Below are 14,095 nucleotides of genomic sequence, written 5' to 3'. Positions count from 1 at the left end.
AATAGCTACCTAAGAAGTTCCTGTTTTTCCAATGTTCTGCAAGTTCCTGAGAGAGTAAAACCATCGAAGTCTCAGGAATAAGATTCTTTTACACAATAATCATTCTTTCAAAGTTAGGCAATTTTAATAGGCTAAGGAAAAAGCTTAATTTAGACTAGCCAATTCTTACAAGGAGATAAATGCATTTTTTTCATTAAATCATCTTATTTATTATTTGTCTCTCCATCACATCTCACATATCTGCACACTCACTCTCTCTCACATTCTTTCCTCACCCTTACACTCATACACACACCTGGACACACACTCTACACTCATGATCAGACTAAGATAGCAGAAGACTACAATAAAGTCTTAGAAATGGTACTGTATATACTATTACCTGGCTTAAAGTAGAAGAAAAACCAGGAAAATCACAAAGTATAGAACACTTACAGTAAGCTGCTCCTCCCACTTTTCTTTCACAGTAATTTCTGGATTAGTTACCCACCGTTGAGAGCTTTCAATGAGGGTTGCAATTTTAGAAATTTCTTCGTGCTGAAAAAAGAGTTCCACATCTTCAACTAGGAATTTAGATGAAAGACATATGCTATTATATAATCAGAATCCATTGAGACCAAAGTTCTACTATATAGGTAACTCAGGAAAATACCAGAATACGTTCCTTTGCATCTAATGCCCCAGTGACTTTCTTTTATTCCAGGATGTTGCCATGTGTATATGCTATATCGTCAGGTGCTCTATACATGTTGAATATATACAGAGACAATCATTTTCTAGAACAAAACCCATCTTTTCAAATAGAAGAAAACAACCATTTTCACTTATTTGTACCATTCTAAAATGTACCAAAATGTACAAAGTTTAAAATGTACCAAAATGTACCAAACTAAATGCTACCTACTATATGCTAGGCACTATGAAAGGGACTGGCAATACCAGTATGAAAATGTTGTTTTCTGATTTCTCCAATCATCCAGAGTTTCTGGTGAAAAATCGAAATGGAGAAATGAATACCAGCCATTAACCAGAAGAAAATTGAAAGAAGGAAACTGTTCAATAGATACCATGTCTTCAGCTCTTTGATACTAAAGATTAGCCCACAGGAAAAAATAACCTCAAGCAATCCGTATCTAATGGTCAATCTGCTAGCCCTGATTGACCCAGAACTAAAAGGCCAGCTTCAGAAAGGTTTGAGAAAAACCTTCACTTTTCAGAGTGTATTAATTTGGGTCTCAGCAGCACACAGATACATTTGGACTCTGCAAACAGGTTGCAGGTCAGTTATCTGCAGATATTCCCAGCCAAAGCGGAACAACACGATACAGGTATGTTATATGATACCAGCTTCTGAAGAGTGGCTGTGAATTCCACTGCCTTCTGCTCAGGCTGTCTTAGTAATAGCAGCATTTCCTGATCCATCATGGCGTCCAGAGATGACAAGTTGATTACACTGTGCTGCCTTTCAGTTTCAGTGTTCTGAAACAATGATCGAAATGCCCACAATTGACATCTGAATAAAGAACATTCATTATTTTCACTTAACAAAAATGATGCTCATGAGTTAATGTCATTGTCATTGTCATTTGGTTCCCAGTAGTCTTGTGGAATTCTCCTACATCCTAAAAAAGCTGTTGATATTTTCTCTCTAGGACGGCTGCAATTGAACATGTATTCTGTCTTAAGGAAAACTCATTTATCAATAGATGAGATTTACATGCTGATGATATAAACGGTTATGGCTCTAATTTTAACATAAAAATAGGTAAAGAAATACCCAGGGGGAAAAAATTGGTGGAGGAAGGGCTGCTCAATCAATCCCACTGAAAACAGGTTGGCTTCTTTTGTCTCCCTTCCATTCATAAAAGACCATATGATGTTTCACAAAGTACATTCCCTATACTCCTCTCAAAATCTCTGCCTCCTGTCATATTTTAAATATATGACCCAAGCCTTCTTTTTGCTGCCTGTTGAAAAGGTTACAGGACTCTTACTTTGAGATTCTAGTTAGAAGACAAACTTCCCAACTCATCAGTGGGTAAACCTCAGAGCCAGAACTTTGCCGGCTGATAACCCCCCCTGTTTAGAACTATAGAACTTTCTGGGCTGGCATCTTGACATCATTATTATCTCAGAGGACTGAGGATAAAAACACACTGCTGTGGCAGATTTGCCACAGTTTCATTCAGTCTGGCAGTTTGGCTTGGTTTCAAAAACACAGCGAAATGATGAGTATTTGAAACAGAATGTCAGGAAAGCACAGCCCTCAGCAGAATGTCCAGGGCTGCCGGAGATGGCTTCAGATGAAGGCAGCATATGTTGTCCCTGCATCCTTGGCAGAAGCAATTCAAATAGCATTTGCCCAAAGGCATTCTTTCTCTCCTTTCAAGGTCGCATCACAGCTGTCAACAGGAGAACATTCTGACATATCTATCGTCCACAGATAGGAAGAGACCATCAAATGGTGAAAAGAAAGCATTTTTCTAAATAAAGCATTTCTGAACATAACAAGCACAAAACTGGAAAATACAAAGGAATGAAAATATAGCATAAGGGAGTCAGAAATTCTTTATCCCCGAGAAGGTTTTTAAAATATTTCTTCCCATGTTATAAAGTACTGGGTCTACCAAACAAATGGAAATTGTTTAAACTAATAAATTCATTTTGCCACTTTAAAATTAACCAAAACACACGTAAGAAAATGCTAGTTTCTGTTCAGAATGTAATAATCAATGTCATTAATTTGGGCTGATACAATTATAATCTAAAGCAAATAAATTTGGTATTGTTTCTGGGCATCTTTATTTTTTGATAAATATATTTACTTTGAGGGTTTGGAAAATTCTAAAAAATAACTCATGGATATCTACTGCTACCTTTGGGACCCCAGGCTGGGGAATCAGGGCAGGTAGTCTGTCCTGTCAAGAAAACAAAGATTTCTAAAATCCCAAAGTCCCTGAATGCACACTTCCACAAACCTTGAACTTTGCTGTAGCTTTCGGCCGTAACTCGAAAATGGTCCTTTCTCCCCAAGCTAAGAAACTTTAGACTTGGATTCTAAGAACTATCAGCACATTCTCTCAGTGTCCCTGGTAGTTTTCGGCAAGCTGTGAACCTTCATTAAATCATAAGCTAACACATGGGGTAGTTATCTTTCAAAGCTTTCCATCTTCTTATAATGACCTACCTCTGCAGACTGAGCAAGAGTGAGTTCATAATGTAAAGACTTTTCTCCTTCGGAGATGATACTGTTACACTCTCCATTAACATTCAACTGGATCCCATTTCTTGAAAAAAACAAAAACAATAGTCTAGTTAGGTGTGCCTCCAACATTACGTTTGAAGTCAACAGAATATAGGGTCCATTTATCTCCAAACAATCAGTCAGCGCCCATGTGCCAAGGATTGTATAATGTGCTTGGGAATAGGGAGAGTGGTCAGAAATAGTCTCTGTCCTCCAGGAGCTGCACAGACTGGTGAGTCTAGGAGGTCATACACCAGGCCACATTTTTTAAAAGAATTGGTGCCAACAGTTAAAAATCAGAAAATGTCACTTAAAAATCTGGATTTCTGGCTTTTCTTCCAAAATCAGAAGACGTGGCCAGACTAGGTCCATACAGTTTTAATGTCACAATTAGTTAGAGCTAAACAGAGTAACCCCTTTGCCTTTATATGGGTAATGCACTTATCTCCTTTGCCATTTGCATAATGTAGTTGCGTGCATATTCCATTAGCTTTACTCATTTTTGTTATCTGACTGGCTCCTGTGGATCCTGGACTAGCATATTACTCACATTCAGAAACAAATGATTATCATATAGGACGATGTGTGTTAGGAAAGAGGTGAGAACAAGGTGCCATGCTTACATTCAAAACAATTACTTAGTTTGAAGTAACTGTTTTGAATGTAAGCATGGCACCTTGTTCTCACCTCTTTCCTAACACACATCATCTACCTGACTTCAAACTATACTACAAGGCTACAGTAACCAAAACAGCATGGTACTGGTACCAAAACAGAGATATAGATCAATGGAACAGAATAGAGCCCTCAGAAATAACGCCACATATCTACAACTATCTGATCTTTGACAAACCTGAGAAAAACAAGAAATGGGGAAAGATTCCCTATTTAATAAACAGTGCTGGGAAAACTGGCTAGCCGTATGTAGAAAGCTGAAACTGGATCCCTTCCTTACACCTTATACAAAAATCAATTCCAGATGGATTAAAGACTTAAATGTTAGACCTAAAACCATAAAAACCCTAGAAGAAAACCTAGGCATTACCATTCAGGACATAGGCATGGACAAGGACTTCATGTCTAAAACACCAAAAGCAATGGCAACAAAAGCCAAAATTGACAAATGGGATCTAATTAAACTAAAGAGCTTCTGCATAGCAAAAGAAACTACCATCAGAGTGAACAGGCAACCTACAAAATGGGAGAAAATTTTCGCAACCTACTCATCTGACAAAGGACTAATATCCAGAATCTACAATGAACTCAAACAAATTTATAAGAAAAAAACAAACAACCCCATCAAAAAGTGGGCGAAGGACAGGAACAGACACTTCTCAAAAGAAGACATTTATGCAGCCAAAAAACACATGAAAAAATGCTCACCATCACTGGCCATCAGAGAAATGCAAATCAAAACCACAATGAGATTCCATCTCACACCAGTTAGAATGGCAATCATTAAAAAGTCAGGAAACAACAGGTGCTGGAGAGGATGTGGTGAAATAGGAACACTTTTACACTGTTGGTGGGACTGTAAACTAGTTCAACCATTGTGGAAGTCAGTGTGGCTATTCCTCAGGGATCTAGAACTAGAAATACCATTTGACCCAGCCATCCCATTACTGGGTATATACCCAAAGGACTATAAATCATGCTGCTATAAAGACACATGCACACGTATGTTTACTGCGGCATTATTCACAATAGCAAAGACTTGGAACCAACCCAAATGTCCAACAATTATAGACTAGATTAAGAAAATGTGGCACATATACACCATGGAATACTATGCAACCATAAAAAATGATGAGTTCATGTCCTTTGTAGGGACATGGATGAAATTGGAAATCATCATTCTCAGTAAACTATCGCAAGAACAAAAAACCAAACACCGCATATTCTCACTCATAGGTGGGAATTGAACAATGAGAACACATGGACACAGGAAGGGGAACATCACACTCTGGGGACTGTTGTGGGGTGGGGGGAGCGGGGAGGGATAGCATTGGGAGATATACCTAATGCTAGATGACGAGTTAGTGGGTGCAGCGCACCAGCATGGCACATGTATACATATGTAACTAACCTGCACATTGTGCACATGTACCCTAAAACCTAAAGTATAATAATAATAATAATAATAATAATAAAACAATTACTTAGGCCAGGTGTGGTGGCTCACACCTCTAATCCCAGCACTTTGAGAGTCCAAGGCAGGCAGATCACGAGGTCAGGAGTTCGAGACCAGCCTGGCCAACATGGTGAAACCCCATCTCTACTAAAAATACAAAAATTAGCCAGGCATGGTGGCACATGCCTGTAGTCCCAGCTACTCGGGGGGCTGAGGCAGGAGAATTGCTTGAACTCAGGAGGCAGAGGTTGCAGTGGGCCAAGATCGCACCACTGCACTCCAGCCTGGGTAACAGAGCAAGACTCCACTTCCAAAAAAAAGAAAGAAAGAAATAAAGGGTTACTTAGTTCCAGGGTAAGGGAAAAGCAATCAAGGGAAAGTCAACACAGTGGATTGAATGTTTGTGTGCCCCCCAAATTTCATATATTGAATACCTAACCCCAATGTGATAGTATTTGGAAATGGAACCCTTGGAAGGTAATTAAGTTATGAGCGTGGAGCCCTCATGAATGGGATTAGTGTCCTTATGAGAAGAAGCCAAAGAGTTAGCTAACTGCCTTTGCTCCATGCTTGTACAAGGATAAGTCAGCAACCTGCAACCTAGTATGGGGCCCTCACTAGAACTCAATCCTGCTGGCACCCTGATCTTGGAGTTCCAGCCTCCAAAACTGTAAGAAATAAATGAGTATCATTGAAGCCACACAGTCTATGGTATTTTGTCATAGCAGCCTAAGCTGTCTAAGACAATCAGGGGTCATAGAAAACTCACAAAGAAGTTCTCATGGAGAAAAATAGAGAAAATATCACATACAAAGGTATAGAAGAAAAGAATGTGGCACATACAAAGCTCAACTGGGCCAATAATGTAGGGTAGAGGAACAAGAGAGGAGGCTGGCAAGGGTTGCCCTGTACTTACATGATGAGTTCCTGTTGCAAGTGCTGTAACTCATGAGCCAGTTTATTTTTTTCCCCTCGTAAATTCTGAAATCGCACACAACATTAGGCTGTACATGTTACTCTAGTGGGGAATTTACATTTAACAAGCCCGCCTTGCAAAGTGTGAGATTAATAATAACAGGTTTACCTCTATAATGCTTCCATATTCTATGATGGTTGATTTAAGTTCTTGTATATATAAGCCTTTCTGAAAAGTAGAAGAGAGAAATAATAGCATAAAAGGGGTCCACCAAATCATATATATTAGACTATCGATGTGAGCCACAGAGGAACTGTAAATGCCCAATCGTCATGCGTTTCTACTAGTCTCACTATTTGAAAACTGAACCAGTTGGTGTTGTGATTAAAAACACACAAGGATGGCTGGGCGTGGTGGCTCACGACTGTAATCCCAACACTTTGGGAAGCCGAGGAGGGCGGATCACCTGAGGTCGGGAGGTCCAGACCAGCCTGACCAACATGGGGAAACCCTGTCTCTACTAAAAATGCAAAATTAGCCAGGCATGGTGGCGTATGCCTGTAATCCCAGCTATTCGGGAGGCTGAGGCAGGAGAATCACTTGAATCCAGGAGGTGGAGGTTGCGGTGAGCCAAGATCACGCCATTGCACTCCAGCCTGGGCAACAAGAGTGAAACTCCATCTCAAAAAAACAAAACAAAAACAAACACACACACACACACACACGAACAAAAAGGCAGCAATATGTAACTGGTGTCAATATAATCTGTGTTTGTCTGACCCAGTGGAATCAAACTCTAAAAGGTGATTCTTAAGCCCAAATCATAATTATATTTATCATCATGATGTGTTAAAGAAAAAAATCATTCTTGCAAGTGACCAATAAAATTAAGGCATCTGATTTTTTTCAGTTCTAATGATACCTCCTTAAAATCATTGTTTTGTTCAACAAGACCAAAAGGTACAGGTAGAGAGTACCTGATCTCTAATTTTATCCCGTGGCTAGCATGGTGGCTGGCACATGGGAGATGATCAATCAATACCTGATGAACCCCGAGCAGGAGTGCAGAATGGTGGCAAGACCAGAGTTAGGGAGGAACTGAGTAGCCACTACTATCGCGATATCATTACATAGAGAACACCCGCAATGAAGACATCAAGTTAGGACAATATGCAGTATCCCAGTCAAAGTCCACAGCTATGCATGTTTCTTTTGAAACTTCAAAATGTGCAGGGAAAAGACGAGTGGCAAATATCATTCTTTCTTCACTTCCCTGTCTTGGACTGTGGAAGATTATTGACTGAGGCTGTGTTCCTTCCTGTGTCTCTTAAAGTTACTGTAACCAGCACCTTTGTAGCCAGTATCCTTGGCTACAATCACAGGATAGAAGAATAGAACGATATCTATCTATGTATCTATCTAATCAATCAATCAAATTGGGTTTCAAATAATTTGGGTATATATTCTTCTTCCACCCTAAAATGAATGGCTGCAGACTCATTTATGTTGTTAGAAATTAAAACGACATCACCAGTATCTAGCCAGTGACTGATAGACTGGCACACTAATATTTGTCGCATATGTGGATGAACACCACTAGAATTTAGAGAAGATATGTTCAAACTTATTTTTATAAAGTACTATAAAGGAAAGTCTCATGACATCATATTAGAATCGGATTTTTTAGGCTGGGCGCAGTGGCTTACACCTGTAATTCCAGCACTTCGGGAGGCTGAGGCACGTGGATCACCTCAGGTTAGGAGTTCAAGACCAGTCTGGCCAACATGGGGAAACCCCGTCTCTACTAAAAATAAAAAAATTAGCTGGCGTGGTGGCAAAACACCTGTAATCCCAGCTACTCAGGAGGCTGAGGCAGGAGAATCACTTGAATCTGGGAGGTAGAGGTTGCAGTGAGCCGAGATCACACCATTGCACTCCATCTGGGCAACAGAGCAAGACGCCGTCAAAAAAAAAAAGAATCAGATTTGAAGACAGCTAGCCAATTCCACCGGCCTTTGTGGTAAGGAACAATACCAACCTTCTGCAAACTTGTATCTTTATTAAGCAAAGTGTTCTCATATGTGTGTAACTGCATCTGAAAAGAGACGAATTTAGGGAAGGCTGTTGGGACATTGCTTTGGTAAAAGGACAGTGCCATAAAATTATTCCAGTAAGATGTTTCTGAAGCACTTTTAACATACATGTATTTTTCACTTTACAAAGAAATTTCCCTTCCAAACTCTAGAGGCAGGAGTCATTGCTCTCACGTTACCAGTGAGGAAACCAAACTCCACACTACCGAGAGACTCACCCACCCAATGTCACACAGTGTCAATGGCAGAGCTGAGCCTGGAATGCAAGTCTACAGCTCTAGCCAAGTGCCCTTCCCACCATTCCACATTTAACATAATAAGCGAATGTTCAGAATCTTCATTTTTTTGGTGAAAATAAAAACTCTAGATAGAATATGAACATAGAGGTTCCATGAGGACACATAGGAGACTCTTCCCCCTTTAAAAAAGTAGTTTAGCCTGGCGTGGTGGCACATGCCTGTAGTCTCAGGCACTCGGGAGGCTGAGGCTGGAGGATGGTTTAAGCCCAAGAGTTCGAAGGTGCAGTGAGCTATGATTACACCACTGCACTTCAGCCCAGGCGACAGAGCAAGACTCTCATCTCTAAAACTAAAATTTAAATTAAAAAAAAAAAAACATATTGTAACAATGCTTAAGATTTCTTTTAGCTAAGTGAACATAAAGGATATATCAATTTATTCAAATCAAAAGCAAGCTTGTTGGCATATGCTGCTACATATTATAGAATGAATAAATATGTATATTGACTGAATTGAGAACCTGGAAAAATAATCATCATGGTCAGAAGCAGAATCATTACCATAATCTTATACACTGGATATAATCACATCATCATCTGAGTTTATAACAAGCTTGTAGGATAGCTACAAACATCACATCCATTTAGTAGATGCAAAAATTTAGACTTAAAGCTTGCCTGAGGTTATAAAATTTTTCAGTAGAAAAGACAGGATCTGAACCTGTGTCTTCTGGCTCTTTCCACTGGTTTATCACAGTTGTGTTTTGCAAAGACAGCCACTCCTAGTGTAGAATTAATTTTAATGTCTAAGAAGCCTGGGCATGGTGGCTTACAGCTGTAATCCCAATGCTTTGGGAGGCCAAAGTAGGAGGATCACTTGAGGGAAGGAGTTCAAGATCAGCCTGGGCAACATAGCAAGACTTCATCTACACAAAAAATTTTAAAATAAATTAACTGGGCATGGTGGTATGCATCTGTACTCCCAGCTACTTGGAAGTTTGAGAGGGAAAATCACGTGAACCCAGGAGTTCAAGGCTGCAGTGAACTATGATAATGCCACTGCACTACTGCCCAGGTGACAGAGTGAGATCCCGTCTTTAAATTCACTAATTAATTATTTAATTTAATTTTTTTTAAAATGATGTTTAAATTATAACTGTTGTTTTACATATATATGTAAACACACACATGAAATGTTAGTTTCTGCTAGGAAACTGGAAAACTCTACATATAGATATGAAATTTAACTATATCATTATTTCAGACATACAACAACAAAATATTTCTCAAATAAGCCATTAGAGATGACAATAAGCATGATACAAATTCACAAATTTACTAGTCGTTGTCATCTGTTTCCTGATGAGAATGTATGACAGATAACAAAAATATGTGTGAAATATAGACTTTTTAGACATTATCTAGACAAAAAATATTTTTGTAAGGTATAATTTCTTAATTTAATTAGGGATAAATTTTTCCCATCTCTCCTTATTTTTAGCATTAAGAAGGTATAATATCTCAGGTTGAGGTTGGTAAACTACAAAAAAATAAAAAGAAAAAGAAGGCACAATATCTGAAATATTTCCTGATTTAGAAATTCATAAAATCAGACACAATTAAATTAAAAATTGCCATATGATATAAAAAGATAACAAATTTGGGCAAGAGTGTAGAGAAATTTGAGCCCTCATGCACTGCTGGTGGAATATAAAATGGTGCAACCACTTTGAACACAGCCTGGCAATTCCTTAAAAGGTTAAACATAGAAACAAGGCCAGGTGTGGTGGTTCAACCCTGTAATCCCAACACTTTGGGAGGCTGAGGTGGGCAGATCACTTGAGGTCAGGAGTTTGAGAACAGCCTGGCCAACATGGTGAAATCTCATCTTTACCAAAAATACAAAAATTAGCTGAGCATGGTGGTGCACGCCTGTGATCCCAGCTACCCAGGAGGCTGAGGCAGAGGATCCCTTGAACCTGGAGGCAGAGGTTGCAGTGAGCCGAAATCACATCATTGCACTCCAGCCTGGGCAACAAGAGCAAAACTCTGTCTCAATAAATAAATAAACAAGGCCGGGTGCGGTGGCTCATGCCTGTAATCCCAGCACTTTGGGAGGCCGAGGCGGGTGGATCACGAGGTCAGGAGATCGAGACCATCCTGGCTAACACGGTGAAGCCCCGTCTCCACTAAAAATACAAAAAATTTTCCGGGCATGGTGGCAGGCGCCTGTAGTCCCAGCTACTTTGGAGGCTGAGGCAGGAGAATGGCGTGAGCCCAGGAGGCGGAGGATGCAGTGAGCCAAGATCGAGCCACTGCACTCCAGCCTGGGGGACAGAGCAAGACTCCGTCTCAAAAAAATAAATAAATAAATAAATAAACAAACAAACAAACAAACATACATAGAAACATCAAGTGACCTAGTAATTTCATTCCTAGGTATATACCCAAGAGAAATCAAGACATATGTACACATAGAAATTTGTATACAAATGTTCATAGCAGATGATTCATAATAGCAAGAAAGTGAAAACAGCCTGAACGTCCATCACCTAATGAGTGGACAAACAAAATGTGATGTATCCATATAGAATATTATCCAGCCATAAAAAGAGGTAGTAATACATGCTACAACATGGATGAACCTTAAAAACATTATGCTAAGTGAAATCAGCCACACACAAAAGGTAACATATTATATGATTTCATTTATATGAAATGCCTAGAATAGACAAATCTATAGAGACAGACAATAGATTAGTGGCTGCTTAGGGTTGGAGAGAGGACGGTGGATGGGGGGTGGTTCCTGTTAAAGGGATTTCTTTCGGGGTGATGAAAATGTTTTAAACCTGATTTTGGTGATGGTTGCACAACTCTGTAAAGGTACCAAAACACACTGACTTGTATACTTTAAGTTGATGAAATTTAAGGCATGTGAATTACATATCAGTAAAGCAGTTGCCAAAAAAAAAAAAAAAAAAAAGAAGGAAAAGGAAACTAACTTTTATATAACTCAAATATTTTGTAGACTACAAGTTTCAGAATTTATAACCAAAGGTTAGTTTGTCAATGAGGCATAGACATTTTCATAAAATGATATTGGTTTGACAGAAAAAAAAATTTTTACCAGTATTTTGGAAGTGCTTACTTGGTGTTCTGTCTCAGTTTTAGACAAGTTGTCAATCTTCTTTTCCAGTCTATCTATATCCATGATGTTCTTGATATTCTAATGTAAAAGATAGTATTCTTGGATTTAGCACCAAGAAAAATAAACAATGAGGACAATCAAAGTCTCTTTTAGGAGGTGGTATTTCATCACTCTCAGTATTGCCCTTTTATCTTCCATTCAACCTCAGCCACTACTCCCATAGTCATAAATTCAGACTTGTTATTACCAGTCACTGCAGCCCCTCCATTACCTTAATTGCAAGCATCCCACTCTTCAACAACCACTTCTTGCCTTTCCAGATTACTTCCTCTATACCCACAAACCTTCAAGCCCCCCTGGAACCCGCAATCCATCGATCTGACTACCTTTTCATTATCCTTCAACCTTCCCATGAACTCAGACCCCTCTTTATTTAGCTTCAGTTCTTCCCTGGGCAATCATTATAATCATTCCCTTCCAAACACCTCCATTCCCTGCCTAACTCCTGCTTAGCATTTATCTAAATTAGCTTACCACCCACTCCACACCAGCACCCTTTCAGATGAACATGCTTAAAGAAAGCATGAACAGACAGGTCACACGTTTAATTCATGGCCTTTAACCTCGGTGTTTACTGGTGATCATATCATATCATCCTGGTATATTTATACTGCCTTTTACCTAAATCAGGGGCTGGCAAACCATGCCCAGCCCCCTCACTCCACCCCTAAAGGCCAAATCTAGCTGACCACCTGTTTTTGTAAATAAGGTTTTATCAGAGCACAGCTGTGCCCATTCAGGTACATACTGTCTACGACTGCTTTCACAATACAAAGGCAGAGGTAAGTAGTTGACACAAAGGTCATTTTTGTGGCTAGCAAAGCCTAAAAATATTTATAATCAGGCCCTTTATAAAAAATTTTCCAACCCCTAGCTCATTTCATTTCTTCTCTTTCCTCAAATTTCCAATACCCCCTCCAACATCCTCTCTCTCAGCTGATGACTTTGCTTTGTATTTCACTGAGACACTAGAAACAACCAGAAAAAAATTTCCTTCTTACCTGAAAACATAATAAATATCTTTGGATATATTACAAAGCATTTCCTGATCCAAACACTTCTGTCCACCTCCACTGCAACTACTCAGTCCAAGCCCCCATCAGCTTTTGACTGGATCATTGCAAAGGCCTCCTAATTGGTCTTCCTGCTTTTTCTCTTGCCCTGCTGCAACGGATTCTAAACCCAGCAGCCAGAGTTGTCTTGTTAAAATGGAATTAGATCACATCACTCCTTTGCTTGAAACACTTCAATGGCTCCTGTCTCACTCAAGTGTTTGTTTTGTTTTTAAAAAAAGACAGAGTCCTTAGGATGCCTGTGTAAACCCCTTGTTTCTGGACCCGCCAGCTCTTGGCCTGCATCTCTTGCTACTTGTTCACTTTGCTCCAGACACTCTGGCCTCACTGTCCCTCCAAAATAGCAGGCAGGCTGCAGCCTCATGATTTTCAGCGTACTATTTCTTCTGCCTGGAAGGCTCTTTCACAGATAAACCTCCTTTCCCAGTTTTGAATCAAAGGATTAGCTTCATAAGGCTGCTTTTCCTAACCACCCTAGTTTAAATTGCACTCCTCTCTGCCTCAATTCTGTTTTCTGCTTTTCTTTTCTCTATAGCTCTTTTTACCATCTAACATACTAGTTCCACATGAGCTATTTTGCTAAGCTCATATACTCAGCACTTAGAATAGCTCTAAGGTCTTCCAATGAATATGTGTTGAATGAACAAAATGAATGAATGAATAGAAGTGAATCACTACCCAAACCATTGTGATGTTACTCTTCACAATGCATCAGAGATTTTTACCTTCCAAAGGTATCTTAGCTAGTGACAACACTTATATTCATTTTCTAATGTAAGTCAATAATTGCAATGCTATTTCATGATGAAGGGCTTTCAATCTTCCTTCTATCTCAATTCTGAACTGGTTTGGTACAATTCTTTGATACTTGTCACTCATTTAAATAAGAGGAGAAAAATATCTTACATTAGAAGTTTAATTGTAAAGCACTAGTTTCACAAAAGCCTGGCCTTGTGGCTATACCAGCTCTGAATCTAATATAGGCTTTCCTTCCAAACTTTAATTGTTCCTTTCCAATCCACTATAAAATTTTAAAATACCCACTTGGCCCACATTTTGAATAACTCTCCAGATTGTGCTGCACAGCTTCATAAATACTTCTGATAGCCTCACATAAAAGCAAAATTTAAAAACTGGCATACTACTTGATATTCAAATGGTATCTATTATAAAAGGAATTTTCCCAGCAAAA

General features: G+C 39.2%; 1 protein-coding gene across 1 annotated transcript in view; it reads right to left on the bottom strand.

Moving 5' to 3' along the window:
* Positions 1 to 14,095, bottom strand: part of IRAG2 (inositol 1,4,5-triphosphate receptor associated 2) — a 104,733-nt gene that overhangs the window by 70,660 nt on the left and 19,978 nt on the right. Inside the window, exons 9-15 of the mRNA XM_054526964.1 lie at positions 11,771 to 11,848; positions 8,330 to 8,386; positions 6,460 to 6,519; positions 6,292 to 6,356; positions 3,188 to 3,287; positions 1,345 to 1,479; positions 436 to 537 (exon numbers count right to left, since the gene is read on the bottom strand). Coding sequence (XP_054382939.1) covers positions 436 to 537; positions 1,345 to 1,479; positions 3,188 to 3,287; positions 6,292 to 6,356; positions 6,460 to 6,519; positions 8,330 to 8,386; positions 11,771 to 11,848 — 597 coding nt within the window. The remainder of the gene's footprint in view (positions 1 to 435; positions 538 to 1,344; positions 1,480 to 3,187; positions 3,288 to 6,291; positions 6,357 to 6,459; positions 6,520 to 8,329; positions 8,387 to 11,770; positions 11,849 to 14,095) is intronic.

Source organism: Pongo abelii, chromosome 10, assembly GCF_028885655.2.
Source record: "Pongo abelii isolate AG06213 chromosome 10, NHGRI_mPonAbe1-v2.0_pri, whole genome shotgun sequence".
Lineage (NCBI taxonomy): Eukaryota > Metazoa > Chordata > Mammalia > Primates > Hominidae > Pongo > Pongo abelii.
The sequence above is the reverse complement of the archived record's forward strand: the minus strand, read 5'-3'. Positions and strand labels throughout refer to the sequence as shown.